The sequence below is a fragment of the Zingiber officinale genome, chromosome 8B (genome assembly GCF_018446385.1).
Source record: "Zingiber officinale cultivar Zhangliang chromosome 8B, Zo_v1.1, whole genome shotgun sequence".
Lineage (NCBI taxonomy): Eukaryota > Viridiplantae > Streptophyta > Magnoliopsida > Zingiberales > Zingiberaceae > Zingiber > Zingiber officinale.
This window is the reverse complement of record NC_056001.1, coordinates 111,234,673-111,257,540: the sequence shown is the minus strand read 5'-3', so window position 1 is coordinate 111,257,540 and position 22,868 is coordinate 111,234,673. Positions and strand designations below refer to the sequence as shown.

At 33.9% G+C, this 22,868-nt stretch overlaps 1 protein-coding gene across 7 annotated transcripts; it reads left to right on the top strand.

Annotated features, from left to right (window-relative positions):
- The first annotated feature begins 1,924 nt into the window (after positions 1-1,924).
- On the top strand, positions 1,925-20,170 carry LOC122016862 (mitogen-activated protein kinase 10-like). 7 transcript variants are annotated; one of them, XM_042574287.1, is made up of 10 exons: positions 1,925-2,519; positions 3,148-3,546; positions 16,552-16,679; positions 16,848-16,907; positions 17,466-17,615; positions 17,687-17,842; positions 18,009-18,220; positions 18,299-18,400; positions 19,447-19,601; positions 19,708-20,170. In XM_042574287.1, exons 2-10 carry the CDS (start codon positions 3,150-3,152, stop codon positions 19,974-19,976), a joined length of 1,629 nt encoding a protein of 542 aa, XP_042430221.1. In that variant the 5' UTR covers positions 1,925-2,519; positions 3,148-3,149; the 3' UTR covers positions 19,977-20,170. The 7 variants fall into 7 exon arrangements, with proteins under 7 accessions (XP_042430221.1, XP_042430220.1, XP_042430225.1 ...); XM_042574286.1 differs by having other exon boundaries at positions 3,138-3,546; XM_042574291.1 differs by having other exon boundaries at positions 3,138-3,546; positions 19,447-19,597; positions 19,708-20,062.
- Positions 20,171-22,868: the final 2,698 nt, after the last annotated feature.

Below are 22,868 nucleotides of genomic sequence, written 5' to 3'. Positions count from 1 at the left end.
GCTAAGGTGCATGCGTGGACAACGAAGGTCCGCGAGATGGTTTTGATGGTCGGGGCAAGCGCATAGTCAGTGATGGCGCAGAAGTGGGGCCGGTCGGCTTTGAAGGCAAGGGCCTTGCTGGAGTGGGGCACGCAGTCTCAATCATATTAGATCTAATGTGTGTATGATATTTATGCATGCATGTAATGAGAGAGAGAGAGGAGAAGAAAGAAAAATACGATTCGGAGAGAGAGGAGAGGAAAGAGAAAAGAGAAAAAAAAGATTAAATTTAATTGAAAAAATAAAATAAGAAGAAACTAATATTAAATATATCCTTTAATAAATATTAAAATAACATGCACCTTCTAATTAATTTTAAAACGTAAATATGTCATTTGATAAATTATTGGTTAAATTTTATATAAAAAATTGTTTTAATATTTTTTAAATAGAAGTTATCTTTTTTATGTTCAGTATAAGTGCTCTTTTAATTTTTTTTAATAAAGACAAATATACTCCACTCAAACAACAAACCTCAATATTTAATATCCAAAATACTTTTTTTTTTGTTAAAAAATTCTCTAAAGAATGCTGCAACTTTGATGAAAAGCTGCTCTGTCTTAGAGAAATATTATTCTAAAAGGCGTAGCAACTTTGACTTAAAACTCTATTTGAACCTTTGAGTTTGATAAAAAAAAAACAAAGGTGATGGGCTCATTCGGTTCAGTATTATCAATCCCATTGATAAATTAAGGTACACAACCACATCTTAAGTGGATAAAATATTTTTCTTATGAATGAATCACACGAGAATCAATCTCTCATTCTAATATAATAAATCATAATATGAGTATCAACTATGCTACGAACGAGTTACTTTCAAACTTTGAATGTGGCAAAAAAATAATTCATTTATTCATCTTAGCGTCCCGTCAATCCGTCCTAGATCAACAAAAAAAAATAAATCATAAATAATTACTAGTCATGAGTGTAGTGACCAAGACATGATAAAAGACCCGTCTTAGATCAATAAAAAAAAGTAAATTATAAATAATTACTAGTCATGAGTGTAGTGGTCAAGACATGATAAAAGACATGCTCAAACACAATCTTAGAACCTAATGTGACAATACTCCATATCTCAACCATCGTACCGTCCCGACATCCCGAGGAGATACACTTTCGAACTTTTAAAGTACTATTCCATGGGGAGTGAATAAATTTTCAAAACTGCACTATTTTAGGAAAGTTTAATTAAAATTATATTATTTTATAAGTTAAAGATGGTAAAAAAAAATAATTAAACTCATTTCAAATGCTTCTCATAGTCTGTCATGAAATTATGTAAAATGAGAAATAACAGAGTTAACTTATAGTCAACCGTAAAATGACTAAGAATGAGAGGAGTTTTTTTTTTAAGAAATTATAAATTAATCCCTATCTCATTATAATAAACATGTAGTCTAATAGCAAAATTATTTTAAAGTGGAATAAACAAAATATAAAACATTTTAAAAGAGGAATTACCTGTTTTTATGGCAGTAAGATAATATAAATTTAGTGATATAATTTTCGATTACTTCCGTTTAGCATGATAGGATAAGATTGAATTTATTAGGAGAGAAATAAAGGTGAGATAAATAATTCCTTTTGAAACAAAGATATTATAAATCCTACTAGATTAAAAACTTTTTGAAAAATATACGATACCAAACTCTACCTAAAATGGTTAAATGGCGCATAGGGCAAGTAAAATATTAAATTCTAAACACAAATATTATTTTAATAGAACTTGCCTTTTACAATAACCAAGAATTAACGACTCTACCCGAAACAACAAACCTCAATTGTCCAATACATGAAAGGTGGTTTCTGGGTAATTGCCATTGGGGTAGATGAAGGATTGTCATGCTATCTCTACTTTTGGCACAGCGCGATCCGATCGGTTAAAATAGTGCGCATCGGAGAGGAAGGGGGAAGGAAAGTGGATAAAGAAACCCGGTGTCCTCTCCTTGCTTTGCTTTACCCTACGCCGCCTCCTTGTCGTCCCATCTCTTCCTGGGGATCTATCTGATCGGGAGGCCTGATTCGGTGGCGCTGGGATCGGGACCGTCGCCAAGGGCCTAAGCGATGCCGAGCCGGAGCGCGAGGACTTGTCTTTCTGTCGCCTGTTCCTGCTGGTCGTCTAGGTTTTAGAAGAATTGAGGCGTGTGGGCACGGTTGAGGAGGGTTCCGTGAAGGAGGAAGTGGGGTGCATGAGGGATTTGGTTGGGGAGTGGAGATGGGCGCGTAGGGATTGCAGGCTAGTGATTCGGAGCAGGTGCCGCTGGGGTAAATGCGGTTGAACTTGATTCGCGTTCTCGCTTTACTCAATTGATTCGAGTTGGTTCTTTTCTCCTTTCCGGAGTTGGAATTGAAGGAAGTTATTAAGTTTGCCCAGTTTCTGGGGAAGGGAAAGTGAAGGATCTCGTGGTGGAGAAGAAATTCGAGCACTAGAAGGAACTAAGTCGTAAAAGATGCAGCAAGATCAGCGTAAAAAGGTACGAAATTACGTCTCGAGTCTTCTCTTCCTCTCTCTTTCGTTCAGCCAGTATTTTCATTATTCTGCAGGATTTTCGGTAACTCAGATAGTGACTCTATCTATTTTATTTGTGTGTCTTGTTCCTTGGACAATGATTTTTTGTTTTGCGCCTTTGCCATATTTGCCATACTTTGCTTCATCATTCATATCCGTTGTTTAATTCAATTGGTAAAAAAAAAACTTTTTTTAAACATTTGATCCTTCCTTGTCGTTGTAAATATATCTGATTTCTCTGCTTAATCATTTAAGTACTACTCAAACGTCCTGTAGTTTTGTCATGTTTGGACGTTTATGTTAGATGTTTGGAAAATTTATACTGGACTTATATGTGATATGGTGATGTTACATTCTCTTCTCTGTCGTGTCTTATGAAGCTATTATTCATCTACGCAATTAGATCAGGTTTGATAGTGCTTAACTAGTATAAATAGTTGTATTTAATAACTACTGATATTTAACTGTTCAATAGTTTTTTAATTTCAATTAAGGTTGTAATAAGTTGAAATCTCTTCAGGAATTTTGGAGCTCAAATATTGTTTACAATGTCATAACTTTATTTTAATCCCTCATTCTATAGAATGCAACAGATATGGAATTCTTCCGAGAATATGGAGATATCAGTCGGTACAAGGTTAAGGAAGTCATAGGTAAAGGCAGTTATGGACTGGTATGTTCTGCCATCGACACACATACTGGGGAAAAGGTGGCTATCAAGAAGATACATGATATTTTTGAGCACATTTCTGATGCTGCTAGGATACTTCGAGAAATTAAGCTTCTTAGGCTTCTAAGTCATCCTGACATTGTTGAGATCAAACACATCATGTTGCCTCCATCTAGAAAGAGCTTCAAAGACATATATGTTGTCTTTGAACTAATGGAGTCGGATCTTCATCAAGTTATAAAAGCTAATGATGACTTAACCAGAGAGCACTATCAATTTTTTCTTTATCAACTTCTTCGCGCATTAAAATATATCCACACAGGTGAACACTCTTGTTTAATATGTCATATCCTAATTTTATTTTTCTGTTCATTCATGTTTTTGTGGTAAACAAGTGTTCATGGTTTTTTCTAAATTGTTTTCTGGTACCCTTTGCTTATTTCTAGGGGGAAAAAATCATGTAATGCCAATAGGTTCTTCTAAAGAGGTTTGCTAGATAAAATAATTGGCTAGGATCATGCTTCTACAGATTAGGGATGGCAATGGAGAAGGGCGGGGGCGGATTTGCTATCCCCATCCCCGCTTCCCATCCCTGAGAATAGATATAAAAGGATATCGGGGAATCCTCTTCCCCATGCTCATCCCCGTACCCCATCATGTCGTATCGGGGCGGGTTCGGGGATGGGGATAGCATCCCCATACCCGCCTCAACCTGAACCTGAACCCGAAAAAATTCCCCAAACTCGAACCCGAAAAAATTCGCCGAACTCGCCCTCGTTTTGGGTTTTCCCCATGGGGCCCCGAACCCAAGGTTTAAAATCTCGACCTATGGTGAGATTTCAGTCCTAGACTGGAACAATACAGTTTCAGTATCGTTTCGTGTTGTGTCGATAAAGTTTCAGTATTTTTTTATTTATTTATAGTAACTATTAGATAAATATGTTTATTGTGTATAATTTAAAAATAAGTTATATATCGATTTTATATAAGTTATCTGAACAACTTAATATGGTTTGGAAAAATAGTTAAATATAGTTTTCTTTAAAGATGTATTAATACTCAAATTAAAATTGATGCATCATAATTATATAAATGAATTGTTTTTAATTAATTATTAGTTTAAATAATATATTTTTAAAATAGTAAAAAAATATCAAAATATCAATTTAATAGTAAACAAATACAAGATAGTACTTAAAAATTATCAAAATATAAATATAAATTTTTTAGATTTTTTTAGAATTTTAAATAAAATTTAAAATAGTAAAAAGAGAATTTTTATAATATCAATTAATATTTTTTTAAAATTGTAAATATATTTTTATAGGGATAATTTAATTAGAATTTATGAAAGCCTATTTGAAATATCACATCTTAGTTGGGAATTGTTTAAATTAATTAAATATGTTTTTCCTTTTGAGTAACAGTCGGTCATCGCGCGACCAGGGCAAGGCGGCGATGCTTTTGGTGTCGGCGTAGGCATCGTGTGATGCTTCCGGAGCAGGCGTAGGCATCGCACGACGCTTCCGGAGCCGGCGTAGCCGTCACGCGACGCTTCCCGTGCTGGCAGAGGCGTCTGTAACACTTCGGCACTTGCGGAGGCATCGTGCGACTAAACGATGTTTCTGGTGCCAGCGAAGGCATCCCACGACGCTTCCAGCCATGCCGGAAGCGTCGCAAGACACTTTCGGCGGCGCTTCCGGCTGCGCGGAAGTGTCCTGCGATTGTCGACCGCACACAGATGACGCACGCGAAATTTATTCGGTTGCGGTGCCGGTTTTGCTTCCGCACCGGAACGGTAAATTCCGACGGTCTCGGGCGGCACGGCTCGACACTTCAAACACTGCCTGAAACCGTGGGAAAAATTGCCATCTCTAAACAGATTCCTTATGGGAGGTCATGTTCATATATTTTATAAGTCTGATTTATTCTGTTTCTAGTAAATTATAAAATATTTGTATCTCTACATTGATTCTATATCAAGAAATATACTTCTTCACGTCACTTTGTCTACTAGTTAATAAAATTTATATACTGGCAGTGTATTATTAAGGAGCATTGTGTATTAAACTAAGAGTTAGTGTACTTAACCTTGAAAAGTTCCTCCCAATACCTCTGAAAGTATCCATGGGTCGGACTCTACCCAGAACTGTAACCAGGTCAACAGTCTGGTAGGTTATCTATTGACCCACTTCAATGGGTTTGAACCATTGAACTAGCGGCTTGAGCAACCAATTCAAAATGCCGATTTATAGCTGGGTTACAAGTTTTTTTTTTTAAAACCCTTATTTTTTAACCAATTTAGTTTTTTTCAATGAGAACCTCTCATTTAATAACATTCATAGCATTTTAATAGTTTTAATGGTGTGATTCAATATAAACAACCTATTTACTTTAAATTTTCTAATGCGGGACTATTTGAACATTTATGGCAGCCAATTTTCAACCTATTTGCCTTGAATTTTTATTATGGGATTATTTCACCTTTAACTCATTAAATTTGTTAATTCCATTTAACTCTCTTAATAGGTTACTTATTGACCTTATTTTATTTTTTTATTCATTCAACACCTAACTTATTTGAGTTTATAGTGACAATTTAACTTTTATGATATGTTCAATGATAATTTGCCAAGGAATATAATTTATTCAACAATAAAATTATATGTATACAGAAGACTATCATTGAGCGCACAATTTTTTTTTATAGGTATTGACGAACTCCGTGGACTTTAATTCCCTTAATTCTTAAGGGGATATGTAGGCAAGTTAAATAAGTTATTTTTTTTTTTTGACATTTATAAATTTTTAAAGGGGAGTCTTGGAGCAATAGTAAAATTATTGTCGTGTGACCTTGTAGATATGTGTTTGAGTCACGGAAATAACTTTTTACAATGCAAGGTAAGATCACGTACAATAGACCCAATGTGATTTGACCCTTCTCTATGACTCCATATTGGTGGGAGTTTTATGCACCGAGCTAATTTTTTTCATATTTATAAATTTTCAAATATATATATTTTAAAAAATATAAATAATAATCTTGAATAGTAGCGAATTGTGAACCGAACTAACAGTTCCAAACTGTAAAATGCAACCGCTTTTGAAGGTTAAAATTAAGGGGTGATATTTTTTGAATCATTGAATCGGTTTGAACCGTCAAATCATTGGATCTATTGAAAGTCTGAGATGCTCATCACCCTTGAATGTGCTGCAGCCATGAGTTACTTTGTAATATGTTCTTCGATATCATCAATACTTAATTTCATTTCATTTTTTTTTTTGAAAAAGAAAACCAAATTCCTACTCCCTTCATCTAAACCTCTCATGCTTCTTGACCCACATCAGCACCCGTTGCTTGAGCACCAGATTTGGGCCTAATTGTTCTCTACCTTAAAGCCAAAGTGGTGCCTTTTTCCTCTACTGCTTTCCCTTGCCTTGCCTTTTCCCTTACTCTCTCGTTCTTCATTCTCTATGTTTTGCCCATCTTCATCCTTGCAGATCAGTCTCATTCTTTTTTTACTTATGTCTCTCTTGCTCCTTTCGATTTTGTTCTTTGCTTGACTACTTTCTTACCCTCTTCTACCTCTTTCCCTTTTACCTCTTCTCTTCCATTTTCTCTTCTACTAATAGTAGCCCCCTCTCCATTCTTCCTCTTGAAGACACGTGATGCTTTGGTGAGCTACACCACCATGAGTGAAAAAGGTTGAGAGGCAAGGATGGAGGAGAAACGAGTGGGGTTATGGTTTTCTTTGCTATTTTGTTGTTGTTGTTGTTTTTAATTTTTTTTAAAATAAAATTAAATGTTGATGTCTTGGACCAAAAAGTTGCAAACCCAAAGTTTTTTTTATCACATTTCATGAGCTATCAGTGAACTATTAGACTCATGGATATTGATTGTACTTTTCAGATCATCTAGGGTATCTGATGCAATATTGAAGCATAATTTCCTTTCTAAAGCTGCAGATTAGTTGTATTCTCACCCTAGTTTCCCTTCTAAAGCTACTTTTTTTAGTTGAAATGGACTCGCTTGCTACATCATGATACTCTTTGGGATGTCTATTCATCAATATGAATCAATGTAAAAATGCATGCAAGTGACACTATGAGACTACCACTCCATTACTTAAGTAGGTTATATGGACATATATGCCCATGTATATGGTTTTGGGGAATTCTTTAGAACTTTTAATATTAAATATAGTTCAAAATAATTATTATATTTTTTAGAATTGAAGGGGGCAATCATTCTAGGGATGAGTTAGTACAAAGAAGTAGACTTTTGGGGAATCCAAACTACTATTGAATTATGGCACACTATTAGCAGTAAAGACAAGCGCCGAGCCACTTAGTTGGGTTGATTGACTGATGTCTCTAGAAGGTTAGTAGTACTCCTTGGTTAGAAGCCCGGAAGGAATTTATAAATGATTTTTTATGGAGTCACTAACTAATTTTCTTATGAAAAGGTAGTCCACGTAATCCCTCCTTACAAGTGTGGTACATTTTAGTATTAATTGTTCAAATTTGAAGGTGATGAAGGCATTAATTAGATTGTTTCCCTCTTGTTTGTTCCCCATTGATGAGGAGTACAGAGAAAAGATTATCTATTGATTTCTTCCCTTGAAATATACTTTTTTTTTAACTACTTGACCTTGGTTGCTGGAAGTTGGAACCTATATCTTGAATTTCTCCCCTCTTAGAGCATCCACAGCGGAGTATTTGTAGTCCCCGTTTCCATATTACTATTCAAATATCCTAAATCTCACAATGAAATATCTCACCAATTAAATATCTACGGGTCTCACCCATCAAATATCTACTCTTAAATATCTCCAATTCCACAATCAAATTATCTCACCAACTAAATATTTATAGGTCCCATAACCATTTTATTAATTTACATTTAATTTTAAGAAAATATTTAAAACGTCCAAAAACATTAATTAAAAATAAATAAATAAATAAAATAAAAAATATGGTAGCCCACCTTTTGGTGGGCCCCACAAAAGGGAGATGACTGGGCACAAACTTGTGCCCGGTGATTTCTAATCACCCAACAAATATTCCCTCCAATAGGGGATATTTGAGAGGGGGGATATTTAGAGAAATATCCCCTCCAAATATCTCCTATTGGAGATGCTCTTATGAACTTTGAGAGGTACTTGCACTTTTTACTATCTTACCTTGATGGCAAGGAAGAAGACAAAGTAGATTGTCTTTCCTGTGTGAGCCTAAGGAAGGAGGGAAGAAATTCAAAGATAGTCCCTTCTTTTCTTTGGGAAAAATAGTTTCTTTAGTTCACCTAGCAATCATTAACAAAAATTACCTCGTGTAGGAGACGTATAAATGACTTTCTTAGGGAACCACTAATTGAATTGCTAATGGGTATGCTTTTTGGATCCCTCATCTGTTGATAGCTAGGGAGGCATGCATTAGTAGTAATTTGTCAAATTAAAATGACCTACTATGCATGGAAGGATACAACAAAGGGGTGTCTTAGGAATCGTTTATGGGATAAGCAATTGTTGAATAATAAATTGCTAACAACGTTGAATTTGTTTTACTTACAAATAAGCAAACCATGTAGTGTCTATACAAACATCTTCAAAATTGATGTTTAAACTTTGTTGGGACAGTTAAGGAATCAACTAGGGGATCAATAGCAATTGACTTGCAAATACAAAATTTATACTCTTGCTAATGCTTTATCAAGATCATATAAACATAATTAGCGGTTAAAGTAAAAACATCAAGTAATTCAATGCATACCAACATTAACCAGGTGATGTAATATGGTATGGAATCCTCATTCCTACTCCATGACCTATAACTCATTGGTGAGTCACTCTCAAAAAGCTACAAATACAATAGAGAGAGCTCAAGTGAATAAAGAATAAGTATTTTTGCTAACCTTCAAACACTCCTCTTGTTCTTTTTTTTATAGCTGTATATTTTCTTTAGCTAATTTATTGTTTTGCTATTTCGTCAAGATCCTCAATTGATTGGTTTTTGTGATCGCATTAGCCTGCATTTGGCCAAGGACTATATCAGTCAAATGAAATCCACCATAAAGTCACTCGACTTATCCACTATAACCCTTGGCTCATCTGATCGTTGTAGTGCTAGTGCGCTAGTAATGACTCCTTTTGGCTTTCTCACTATAGCGTCAGTTGATTGAAATCCAACATTAGTTGACCACCTCAATTAGTTGACTGTTCAATCAACTAGGCTCTAAACAAAAATATTCTATTTACAAGCCACCAATCCTGAGTTAATTCCTTAGTTGATTCAACTTATCAGTTGAGTTAACTGGATTTCAACATCGGTTGACAATACTCAATTAATCGAATTGACTGCTTACTCAACTAAGCTTTAGAAAGAAATATTTTGCACGTGAGCTACTAAACTCACCAGTATTATGATCATTTTAATGATCGAGTCTTTGCCTAAAATTGAGACCTACCCTCTTTTAAGGATACAAGTCTCTCAAACTTTTGTATCTTACATAAGAGCCTATCTTTTATCATCGCCCACTAAGTTATGCGTCTCTCAAATGTACTGAACCCAAATTCGTTCTATGTTTCATCTTTCACACTTCACCTATATATCTTGATTTTTTTTCAGCTACCTTCAATGTTGCACTTTAATGCTCATTGTCTTGTAGTCCTTAGAATGTCCCATAACATCTTTCTCTGATATCCAAGGGACCTTGAGCTATCAAGTCAACTTACTTGGTTATGCTAAGTCAAACTCTATGAGATGCTCCAACACCACCTTAATACTTCTCGTTTTGCAGTCCCTCATATACTCCATGCAATCTTCTCCTAACTCCATCTCCAAGCCATTGAGCGTGTTTCCTTGCCTACACTAAGCCATCATCCACACTTGACCTCGTCGAGACACGAGCTCTGTAACCTCCATTAGTGTCCTGCCAAGTTTGTACACAATTTAACACACATCAAATATATATGAAAGACCTAACTCAACCCTTTATCCAAGGTTAAACCCCACAACTTAGGGTAAGATTTCTCCTTTTTATGTTTAACAATTCATTTAAGTTAGAAATATTAATAAATAAAATAAGACCTAAACTTAGGCTCCCACTCCTAAGCTCTCCCTTAGGTAGGAATCTTTGAAACTTCCACTAGAGAGGAATAATGTTTCTAACTTAAACATTTTCCTCAAATATTCTCTGAACTCCATCAGGCCTTTAAGACATTGAGCATGTTGTCTTGTCCGAGTCATCATCCACACTTAACCTTGAGTCATGAGCTCTGCAAGCTTTATGTATGTCCTACCAAGTTCATGTACGATTTAACATATATATCAAATATATATGAAAGACATAATTTAAATTCTTTGTCCAAACATTTAAATTTAACACACATCAAATATATATGAAAGATCTAACAACTTAAACCCTTTGTTCAAACATTAAAATCCAATGTTAGACCTGCCAATTTTGGACACAATTGCATCAAGAATCTTTTCCATTTTATGTTTAGCAATTTGTTTATATTAACTCCATCCATGGCGAATAAACTTTCACATGGTCGATTCCAAGTCCGGATAAAGAAGGGTTACGTTAGGTTGTCAGCCAATGTAAAATAAACAAATTTTATGTATGAATCTACCAAACTATTACGCTAATACTAGGTTATTTCCTAGAAGGAATGCGTTGCAGAGTGCGACTACAACATCTCGACAAAGACCTCTACATCTTTTTGAGAACTTAAGTGATGTTAAATATGCAACAATTCTTAGAATAAATATTAAAAGGGGAACTTTGGCGCAACGGTAAAGTTGTTGCTTTGTGACCTTCACGGGTTCGAATCCTGGAAATAACCTTTTGCAAAAAGCAAGGTAAGGCTGCGCACAATGGATCCTTCCCCGGGACTCCGCATAGCGGGAGCTTCGTGCACCGGGCTACCTTTTTTTTTCTTAGAATAAATATTACACGATTACCAATTATCTTAGATTTAAAATATAGAAAGTAGGAATGCTTATTGGCAAAACAATGGAGGGAGTAGATTTAATGATTAGGAGAATAATTAATACTTTAAGACAAAGATGAAGAGAATTTATGTTTTAAGTTATATTACATGCGGGTAGCCTGATGCATGAAGCTCCCACCAATACGGCTCCAACCTTACTCTGCTTTAAACAGGCTATTTTCAAGACTTGAATGTGTGGATGGTAGGTGGTATGACAACAACTTTATCATTATACTACATACAAAAGAATAAATAGAAATGACATAGGTATTTTTTAGATAGTTCGTTAAGGGATAAAGTAGTCATTGGGAAGGGAGATAGAATTATAACTCTTAAGATTTTGGTAATAAAAGAAACTATTCATTAATATATATGCGCTTTAAGTAGGATAGATAAATACACCAATTATAAATTTTGTTAAGACTGATATGAGATAATAAAAAAAATTTTGACAAATGAATTAATTTTAATAGATCTAAATGACCATGTAAGAGGAAGAAATAAGGAACATGATAGGTGCATGAGGATCATGATTTTAAAATAATAAATGTAGAATGAAAAATTATATTCAATTTTACGATAATATATGAACTTATAATAACTAATAGTTTTCAAGAAGAGAGAAGAAGACTTGATTATGTTTGAAAGTGAGAATAATAAGTCATAAATTGACTTTTTTATGGTTCAGGAAGAGGGATAGAAAAATTTATAGTTTGTAAGGTTATTCCTGTGTAAAACTTAACTGCCCAACATAAGTTAGTACTGTCAGATATGTGCCTCAAACTTAATAAGGAAAATGTGGATAGCTCCTAGGATCAAGTAGTGAAAGTTAAAGGATGCGAAGCAAAGTATTTTTAAGAAGAGGGGTAGGAACACAAAAAACAATAACCAAGCCTTGCCCATTAGGTGAGGTTGATTATATGGATCCTTCTATGCCATTGAGTTCTATCCCCTATTATATCCTTTATATTTAAATAAATTTTATCTTTTTTATATTGTTACTTACCAAGTCTTCTTTGGTCTTTCCCGGCTTGCTCTCTAATATTCTTATGTTTATCCTATTTATCCTCGTTGTCCTCACATCCACCTTAACATCCTGATCTCTACGACTCTTATTTTCTGCTCGTGTGATTGAGTTCCAACATTCAACTTCATATAATATAACATCTACAATCATCATTTCGTAGAACTTTCCAAAAAATTTTAGAGGTACTTTACGATCACAATAAAATATTAAACGTTCTCCTCTAATTTAATCATCCCGCCTTGCTTGTATTTTATATAAGACATCTCTTTCAATCCCTTCATCCTTTTACAAAAATGATCGTAAATACTGGAAGCTCTCAGATATAGACAATTTGTTATTTCCTATCTTAACAATTGCCTTATTACGTTTAATATTGTTAAATTTAAATTTTTTATATTCTGACTTTACTAATCCTAAAATCTTTTACTTCTAGTATTTTCCGCTTAGATTTGAGTGTAATATTTACTCCTTAAAGTAGCTCATCTACAACATGGGATAAGAAAGATCAAGTTTAAAAATAGTGGTCAAGAGCGTTCTCGGAGTCACGAGCATGGACACCACCAAATAAAAAAATCTTTGGATGAGGAAGTGTAGGAGAAACTAAAGGAAAAAAGAATAGATTATAAGTTCTTGTACACTTGTAAGAACGGAAAAAAATAAAATAATATAAAATAGCCAAGAAAAAGGTCAAGAAAGCAGTGAGTGAAGCCAAGACTGAAGCTTTCGAATGCTTGTATAGCTTGATATAAAAGAAGGGAAAAAAACATTTATAGAATGACTAAAACAGGAGAGGAAAACAAGGGATCTTACCCAAATGAGATGCATTAAAGATGAATCCAATAGGGTATTAGTGCAGGATGAGGAATAAGGAGCAATGGAAGAGACATTTTCATCTAGTTTTTAATGTATGTTCAAGCAACCAATTTAGTCCAGTGAAGTATAAAAATTTAAATTTTTATTGAAGAAATCAAATTTCAAACATTAAATGGGATGAAAAATAGAAAAATGATTCTATCCAATGATATTTTTAGAGTTGTCAATTTGGGTTAGGCTCGTTGAGTTGTTTTGCCCCGTTAAATAATTTAAACGGGTTATATTTAAATTTTATCAACCCATTTAAAGACGGATCTGATCCGTCTGGCCCGCGACCCGCGTGGGTCGCCCGCTGCGGGCTTAGGTTGGCCCGTGAGTTAGAGGAAAACAAATTCCCTAAAACTTAAAACTAAATTAGAAAATTGAATGGGTTGTGGGTGTGGCTTAGTCATCTCTAATGCTTTTATCTTGTTTTGGTGTAATCTATTTTTTAGTCTTTGGCCTCTTCTTCCATTCCTGCAATTCGCCTTGAGTTGGGTTGAGTTGAGAATTTCCCAACTTGCCAAAATGACGTATAGAAGTGCCTAAGAAAGTAGGGTATTAAATGACTTGTGAAGTTATTCAATCATATTGAAAATGAAGAAAATGACTAATAATGGAGGGGGTAAGTACTTTAGTCTCATGTATAAAAACAAAAGAGATGTATAAAATTATGCGAAATACAAGTGCATTAAGTTAATGACTATACCATGAAACTTTTAAAATGGTGGTAGAAAAAGATTCAGGAGACTATACCAAAAGTCAATTTGGCCTCGTGCTAGAAGACCGACGATAGAAGTTATATATCTTAGACAATTGATTGAAAAATATCATAAAAAGAACTAAGACTTACATATGATATTTATTGACTTAGAAAAGACTTATGATAGTGTAGCGTATATTGAAATAATTAAGGATATATATGCGAATATAATGGTAAGAGTGAAGACTTCAGGCAAATTAATCAAAGTGTTTTCTATAAAAATATAGTTACATCATGGATAAATTCAAAATACATATGTTTTTTAAAACTTGTTATAGATGAACTCACTAGACATATCTAAGGCACATTATCTTGGTGGATTTTGTTTGTAGATGGTATTATTTTGGTCGATAAAACACATGAAGAAGTAAATACTAAGCTTGAATTTTGGCAGGAAATATTAGAAGTAAAAGTTTTTAGGTTTACTAGAGTAAATACAGAATATATAGAATTTGAGTTTAGGAGTATTAACGTAGTATGACAATTGTTAAGATATGAAATGACGAGTTTTGATTCAACCATAAATACATTGTATAGAAATTTGCTTTTTTGTAATGAATTGATTTGTCATTTTCTTTTTTAGATGAAGAAAATTTCATTGATTCTTTATTGTGAATCATACAATTTTGATTGATTTTTTTCGCCAATTTTTCACTACCTCAATACTAATCGAGACCATTTGCTTTGAGATAATTGTATGTATAATGTCGAGGTTCAAACCAGTGAATGAAATCTCGAGCCGTGCCGCCCGAAACGACGGTTTTTACCGTTCTGACACGGGACCGACACCGATACAACACGCACAACAATTTTACGTGCGTCATCGCGTGTGTTACGTGCACGCAACAAAAGGAAGAAGGAAGAAAAAAGGAATCAATTTGGGGATAAAGACTTGCTTGGAATCATCGGCGAAAGATTATCTCAGCGAGGCGGCGTGGTGGCAGTGGCAAGGGCTCTGCGATGAGGCGGCGGCGTGCAAAAAATTGCAATAGGGTTTATTAAAACTTTTAAATAAAACCATTTTACTATATATATAATTTCTAATTTCTAATTAAATATTATATAAATTATAATTATATATTATAAAAAATTGTTAATTAATTAATATAATTATAATATATAATTTTTTATTTTTTATTGTTATTAAAATTATAAAAAAATTAAAGTAAAAAATAGATTTTTTAAAATAATTTTAAAAACAAACTTTAAATTATTTTTATAAATTTAAAATAGATTAAAATTTTATAAAAATGTTTAAAATAATTTTAAAATTTTATAAATAATTCTAAAAAAATAATTGTTAAAAAAATAAAAAATATATATAATTTTTTTAAATAAATTTAATTCTAAATTCAATATATATAATATTATTTAGAATATTTATAAACTATAATTATATATTACATATAATATAAATTAATTAATGAATAAATAATTTGTAATATATATATATATATATATATATATATATATATATATAAATTATGATTTTTGTGTTAATTTATGTAATTATTATAGATAATATTTTTTTTTTATCTTAGAATCAATTTGAGATTTGAAATCATGCGTGTTAATCTACTGAAGCATCTGAAACACGTATTTGTTGATATGAATGTCTAATCTTTATTTTAGAAGTTTTGACAAATGAATGTTATGTTATCATGTCGAAACTGTATTTGTACGACATGATACCGAAATTGTATCGTTCCGGTCTGAGATCGAAACATTGGCACATATCGAGATTTTAAACCTTGGTTCAAACAAGGAATGACTTATGGTGGATAGCTAGGAACCCAGAGACGAGGAAGGGCGTAGCAAGCGACAAAATGTTTCGGGGAGTTGAAAATAAGCATAGATTCAAAGAATCCATTACCTTCTGCGTGGAATTGCTACAACATGATCATTCTGATTGAGAATTTTAAGTATCTAGGATCATTTTTGTAAAATGATGAAGGACTTGATAGAGGTGTTTTTCGTATGATACAAATAAGATAGTTGAAATATATGAAAGCGTCAACTATTCTATGATTGTAAGGTACTTCTAAAATTTAAAGAGAAATTTTACAAAATGACTACTAAACTTGCTATGTTATATAGAGTTGATTGTTGGGTTATGATCAAGTATATGAGTTGTTGAGATGAGAATGTTAAGGTGCATATGTATAAACATCATTAGAAATGAGAATATTAAAAAGAAAGTTGGGGTTGTACCTATTTAGGAAACTCCGTTAGACGCGTTTAATTTGGTATGGGCATGTATTTAGGTAATCAATAAATGTCCTATTTAGGTGATGTTACACACATTAAGGAAGAAAGACCAAAGAATATTTAGTGAGCAACGAAAACATAAGATAAAATTCATTTAAATATAGATGAAGATACAAGCGATTGAGCTCAATAACATAAAAGGATACATATAACTGACTTCACTTAGTAGGATAAAGATTTAGTTGCTGTTGTTGATTTATTGAGCTTTTGCTTACATTTATTTTTTTCTGTTTTGAAAATGCTACTACAGTATAACGTGCATATGTATCTTTAGAACACCCCAGATATTTGCATTCTTTTTGGCACTTGGCTTTTGTAATTGCATCAAATGTTTATCATCGAGATCTAAAACCAAAGAACATACTGCTTTCTGCAATTCCAGATATTTGCGTTCTTTCTAACACCAGGCTTTTGTAATTGCAGCTAATGTTTATCATCGAGATCTAAAACCAAAGAACATACTGGCAAATGCGAACTGTAAGCTTAAAATATGTGATTTTGGTTTAGCAAGAGTTGCATTCAATGATACACCAACGACTATATTCTGGACGGTAGGCCAATTATTATGAACATTGGAATTCAATTGCTCTTTCTCAGAACTTGCTCTCTTTTCACATAACATTATTTGCTGAATGAATCATAGAGTTTGTACTCTCTACATGGATAATTGAAATCTTCCCTTGGTAATTATAATCTTCACTCATAATCATCTATTGTAGGATTATGTTGCAACCAGATGGTATAGAGCTCCAGAACTATGTGGGTCATTTTATTCTAAGGTAGTGTGTTTTTTTTTTTTTGCCCTTTTTGTTTGACAGGGTAGTGCTTTTTTCTAATCTATTTAACTTCCTGTGCAAGTTATTATATTAATCATGTAAAGTTATTGACATTTAGCATAGCAAGTTCAGGTTTATCGTTTCCATTTTCAATTAGAATGTGGAACATATATTTGTTGGATTATTGGTTAAATAATGTAATAATAATTTTGTTTATATTTCTGTTCATTTAATATGTAAAGAAAAAAAAGCAAGCTTTATGTGTGTATAGTACAGAAAATTTGTTGAAAAATGAGGTACTTTTCATCCCTATAATTATTAATTTTACAATGGATTGACAACCAATGACTGTTTCAAGTGTTACTATCTTACATATTTAGAGTTAAATGTTTTTCAGTAATTAGAAACACAATTCTTGTTCAGGAAGGGCATTTGTACTCTCCTGTAGTCTGACATATCTTAGCTTTCAGGTACTTGATTGTGCTTATGGTCAATGACTTCTTCCATTTGTATTTTTTTTTATCATCTAGAAAATGTAATGACAATGTTTGTGTATTGCAGTATACCCCTGCTATTGATATATGGAGCATTGGTTGCATTTTTGCTGAGATCTTGATTGGAAAGCCTCTTTTTCCGGGTAAAAATGTGGTTCACCAGCTGGATTTGATGACTGATCTTTTGGGAACACCCACCTTAGATACCATTTCTCGGGTACTGCAATCATGTTCAAGAATTGTTAGTATTAATGCTAATTCTACAATGACAATTCTTGTGGATTCCAGGTGCGCAACGAAAAGGCAAGGAAGTATTTAAGTAGTATGAGGAGAAAACAACCAGTTCCCTTTTCTCATAAATTTCCAAATGGTGATCCTATGGCACTTAAATTGTTGGAGAAGCTTTTGGCATTTGACCCTAAAGATAGGCCATCGGCGGAAGAGGTTTGTTTAGTTTTACGATGTCAATTTTCTGTCAAACGAGCATTTGCTTATGTAATGTCATTTCCCTTGTGCCATATGAAATTATGATCATAAAAGTTAGTTATTTTTACTAAATATTCTAAATCACAATCTCCTAATAAGTTGGCATTCTGTGTAAATTTGTCAGGCACTAGCTGATCCTTATTTTAAAGGACTGTCTAAATTGGAAAGAGAGCCTTCATCTCAACCAATTTCAAAGATGGAGTTTGAGTTTGAGAGACGGAGAGTATCAAAAGAAGACATTAGGGAACTTATTTTCCGTGAAATACTGGAGTATCATCCACAACTTCTCAAAGAGTATATTAGTGGAACTGAAAGTTCAAATTTCCTTTATCCGAGGTATTAAATTAATTTTTTCCAGATCTATAGTTTTCTGAAGCATATTACAAAACTTTATCCATCATCTTGTCTGTGCAGTGTTCTTGATCAATTCAGAAAGCAGTTCTCTTACCTTGAGGAAAATAGTGGTAAAAATGGATCAGCAGCTCCTTTAGAGAGGAAACATGCTTCTCTCCCCCGGTAATTGCTTATTCAACATTTAGGTTCTATATGCATATTAATGTCTTGGAATATTGTTAGACGGATTTTGATGCGGTTAGATAAAAAAGACTCGAGGACCTTTTGCATCTCTAGCCTTTTCCTCTCAAATCTCAAGCATTTACAACCATGACTGAGTTTCAGACCATGACTGAGTTTCAGCTCCTAGTGGGTTTAATCCACTCTTGTAAACTAGTTGAATTAGCTTGACAGGTAACTTGTGTTTTTACTATATGCTAGCCTTGAGGAATTGTAGTTAGGGCTCTGAACGAGCCAAGTCAAGTCAAGCCTTTGCGTTGTTCAAACTTGTTTGATAAGGTAATTGAGCTAAACTAAGTTGAGCGTAAAATGAACTAAACCGTTAAGATGATTGTTCAAGCTTGACTTGGTTTCTTTTTTATAAGCTTGAGCTTGGTTTATTTAGATGCTATCGATCTCTCAATTTGAACTTGTTTGAATTTTTTACATGTTTGAACATATTGGTTGGTTAGTGAGCTTGATATTACAAACTTGTTTGATTGTTTTGAGAGCTTGTTTGTCTATTTACAAGTTTGATCAGATTCTTGTTGATGAATGTCCTTGTTTGTTCAAATATGTTTATTTAGTTTAATAAGTTGGTGCAATGGTAAAGTTGTTGCCGTGTGACCTAGAAGTTACAGGTTTGAGTCTCAGAAACAACCTTTTGCAAAGCAAGGTAAGACTGCGTACAATAGACTCTTCCTCGGGATCTGTATTGGCGGGAGTTTCGTGCTGTTTTTTTTAGTTTACTAAGTGGTTTAAGTTTATTTATTTAATTAATCTTGTATATATTAAATGAACAGCCGACCCCACCTAGTGGGATAAGACTTGATTGTTATATATATTAAATGAACATAAATAAGCTTTTGGTAACTTTCAACAATTATCATGGGCTATCCTCTTTGGCTATTTTTCATCACACGGCTTCACCAACTTGATGATGGTTCATACCTTGGCTCTTGCTTTTCCATTTTTAAGAAACATTTTTTTTATTCCTTTTCCATTTGCAGACCATCTGTGATGCACTCTGCTGCAGTTTTCACAAAGGAGGAACCAAGGGTGTCTTTATCCAGAGGCAGGCTACCGACCGACGACACAGTAGGTACCGGAGAACTGCCAAGAAATTTAGCTAGCACTTCGCTGTTGCCTCAGTGTGTTCCAGTAGGTACAAATCTAATCCTCATATTCAAACGTTCTAATCCTCGTAACCAGGTTGCTCCAGTTGCAACCCTTTGTTGACAGAAGTTGGAAAATTGGTTTCAAAATGTCAGCTAAACCTGGGAGAGCCGCAACTCCAGCGATGCAGTGTGATGATGGACCAAGCCATCTCTTTTCACATCAACCTGGGATTCCTCTCTCCTATTCTTTCCATAGAAGCGCTGGCAATGTAGCTTCCTCAGAGAGGAACTCGGAAGCGGATCAAAGACCACCTCAATCTATGTTGCGAAAACTCGCACAGCCTCTCAATCAATCAAGAGGAACCAAAGCTTTAATAGTCGAAGACAGAATGTCCGTAGATGTGAACTTACTGCCTCCATAATTTACAGAATGCATTCTCTATTCGAATGTGTTGTGCAGCGACAGGTTGGTATATGATGGATGAATTGCATTTGCCTGTTTATGTTATTTTGCAAATGAAAGCTACTATTTTGTGATTTCCGTTACGATGTGAACCGTCCAGGTGTTCTTGAGAAATATTAATAACCTCATGAAGCTGTACATACGTTTCGAGAACTTGAGACTATACAAAAGTCAATTTCGTACTTTTTAAAAAAATGTTTTATTTCCTATTTGTTTTCTTGGTATCAGTAAACCCTAATGGGTCATATCTGGTTAATTTGCCAAATAAGAACTTATTCTTATAGTGGTGAAAGTATTCACACAAATGTTTCATGTTTCTATAAACTTACCCTTCAAGTGCTAGTGCATATATCTATTGAGAGTTTTGGTTAAAAAATTAAGGGAGCGTTTGGTTCTTTCCTAGGAATAGGAATCAGAATGAGAATCATAGTATTGTGGAATGAGAATGGATATGAGCATGAATATCACTCTTAGGTTACATTTAGTTGGGTGTGATGTAATCGAGTTTAGTTGGGTGTAATGTAATCGAGCTTGTAATGTAATTAAATTTGTAATGTAATATAATGTAATCTTGATTACATTACTATGTTTGGTAATATAATGTATGTAATATTTGATTACAAGGGTGATTATATTCTTTTGTTTGGTATTCATTATTTTTTATAAGGAATGTAATTCATATTAATATAAAATGATAAAAATATCCTGCAACTACTACCGACGGTCGCTGCACCTCTGTTGGAGCTTGCGTCCGGTGACCGATGACGGCCGACCGGCGACCGACGGCGGCGGCCGACGATCGGCAGCGGCAGTGACGGGCGACGGCGGCGGCCGGCGGCGACGACGATGGCCGGCGGCGACGACGATCGACGGCAACGGTGGGCGACGACCGGCGACGACCGACGACCGGCAACGACAACAGGCTGCGGCGACAACCGACGATCGGCGGCGGCGGCGGTCGGTGGGCGGGCGACGACCGATGGGCGGGCGACAATCGACGGGCGGTCGGCTGACTAGAGATATATTCGGCATTCAAATTTTGGTTAAACAGTAACCTCGTAATGTAATCGGATTACATAGTATTTGCTTTGTAATCCAGATTACAAAGCTTCACTACCTTTTGTAATCGAGATTACATTAATTACAGGTTTAAAGTTAAAACAAATAAAATAATCAGCCTTGTAATGTAATCCTGATTACATTACAAGGCATATTACGCCTTACCAAACGTAGCCTTAAAAGTAATGTTTGGTTAATTGAATAATTTTTATCGGAATAAATTAAAATTTCTTTTTTACTCTTAAAGGAAAATAAGAGAAAAAAATAGATGTGAGAGAAAGTTGAATGTGAGAGAAAAATATGATGAGAGAGAAAGTATGATGAGAGAGAAAGTATGGTGAGAAAAATGAAGAAAGAGAAGTGCGATGAGAGAAAATAAGAAAAAAGAGTGTGATGGGAGAGAGCATGATGATAAAAGATGATAGAGAAAATATGATGAGAGAGGATGAAGAGAGAAAATGTAATGAGAAAAAAAATGAGGAGAGAGAGTGTGATGGGAGAGATTGAGGAGAGAGAAAGTATGATGAGAGAGAAAGTGTGATGAAAGAAAATAGGAAAAGTAAATGTGATTGGAGAGATTGAGGAGAGAGAAAGTGTTTTTGAAAAAAGGAGAGAGTGTGATGGGAGAGATTGAGGAGAGAGAAAGTGTGATGAGATAGAAAGCATAATGAGAGAGAAAGTGTGATGAGAAGAAAGAGAAAAGAGTGTGTGATGTGAGAGATTGAGAAGAGAGAAAATGTAATGAGAAAAAAAGAAGGAAGAGAGTGTGACGGAAGATATTAAGGAGAGAGAACGTGTCATAAGAAAAAAGAGGAAACAAAATGTGAGGAGAGAGATTAAGTAGAGAGAAAGTGAGTGATAAAATGAGGAGAGAGAAATATGATGAGAGAGAACAAGGAGAGAGAAAGTGATATGAAAGAAAAATTAAATAAATATATTTTAATATTTGATATTAAGGGGTAAAATTTTAGGTCTGGGTCAAGGATATTTTTGGAATAAGGGAATATTTTGATTATTAAAAATAAAGTAATGACTCATTGAAGGGGAGAGACATGGGAATGAGTCATTACCCAATTATAATGATTCATTCTCTTATTTGTATTTCCATTCTTATAATCTAAACATCAACAATGACAATCAATGATTGTTATTCTCATTCACCACTCTCATTCTTCTAAACCAAACACCACCTAAGAGTTCTCATTCTTCTAAACTAAACACCACCTAAGAGTTTGTGGTGAGAAAACGTCCATTACTAATGTTATTTTTTAAAAAAAAAAAATCAGATGTTTAAATTTTATTTGATTAATTTCGGAGATACATGGCTTCCTCTAGTTCATCTATCGAGCACAATATTTGTTCTTAAGATGTGTTTAGTTTAGATGATTATGTATAATAATTATTAGGTAATTATATAATTAAAATTATATGGAATAAAAATAATTTAAAATTGTTAGGTAATAATGTAATAAAAAATTTATTTGTTTGAAAATTTTAGTGTATTATATATATCTTATTTTAGATTTTTTTTTTATTTTAAAATTTTTTAAGATAATTTTATTAGATTTAGATTAGATTACTTAATTTATTTCACTATAGCTAGAGAGTTATTGATTTAATTGACCAAAGTTTTTTTTTTAAAAAAAACTTAACTTAAAAAAAAATAGCATTCTTATCCCTCACGAACACGATCGTATGCCCATCGCCGCTGCCTCAGTCGACACCGCCCTCGCTCGTGCTCGACGACCGGTCGTGCTGTTGCTCGTGCTCGGCGGCTGGTGAGTCGCTCGCC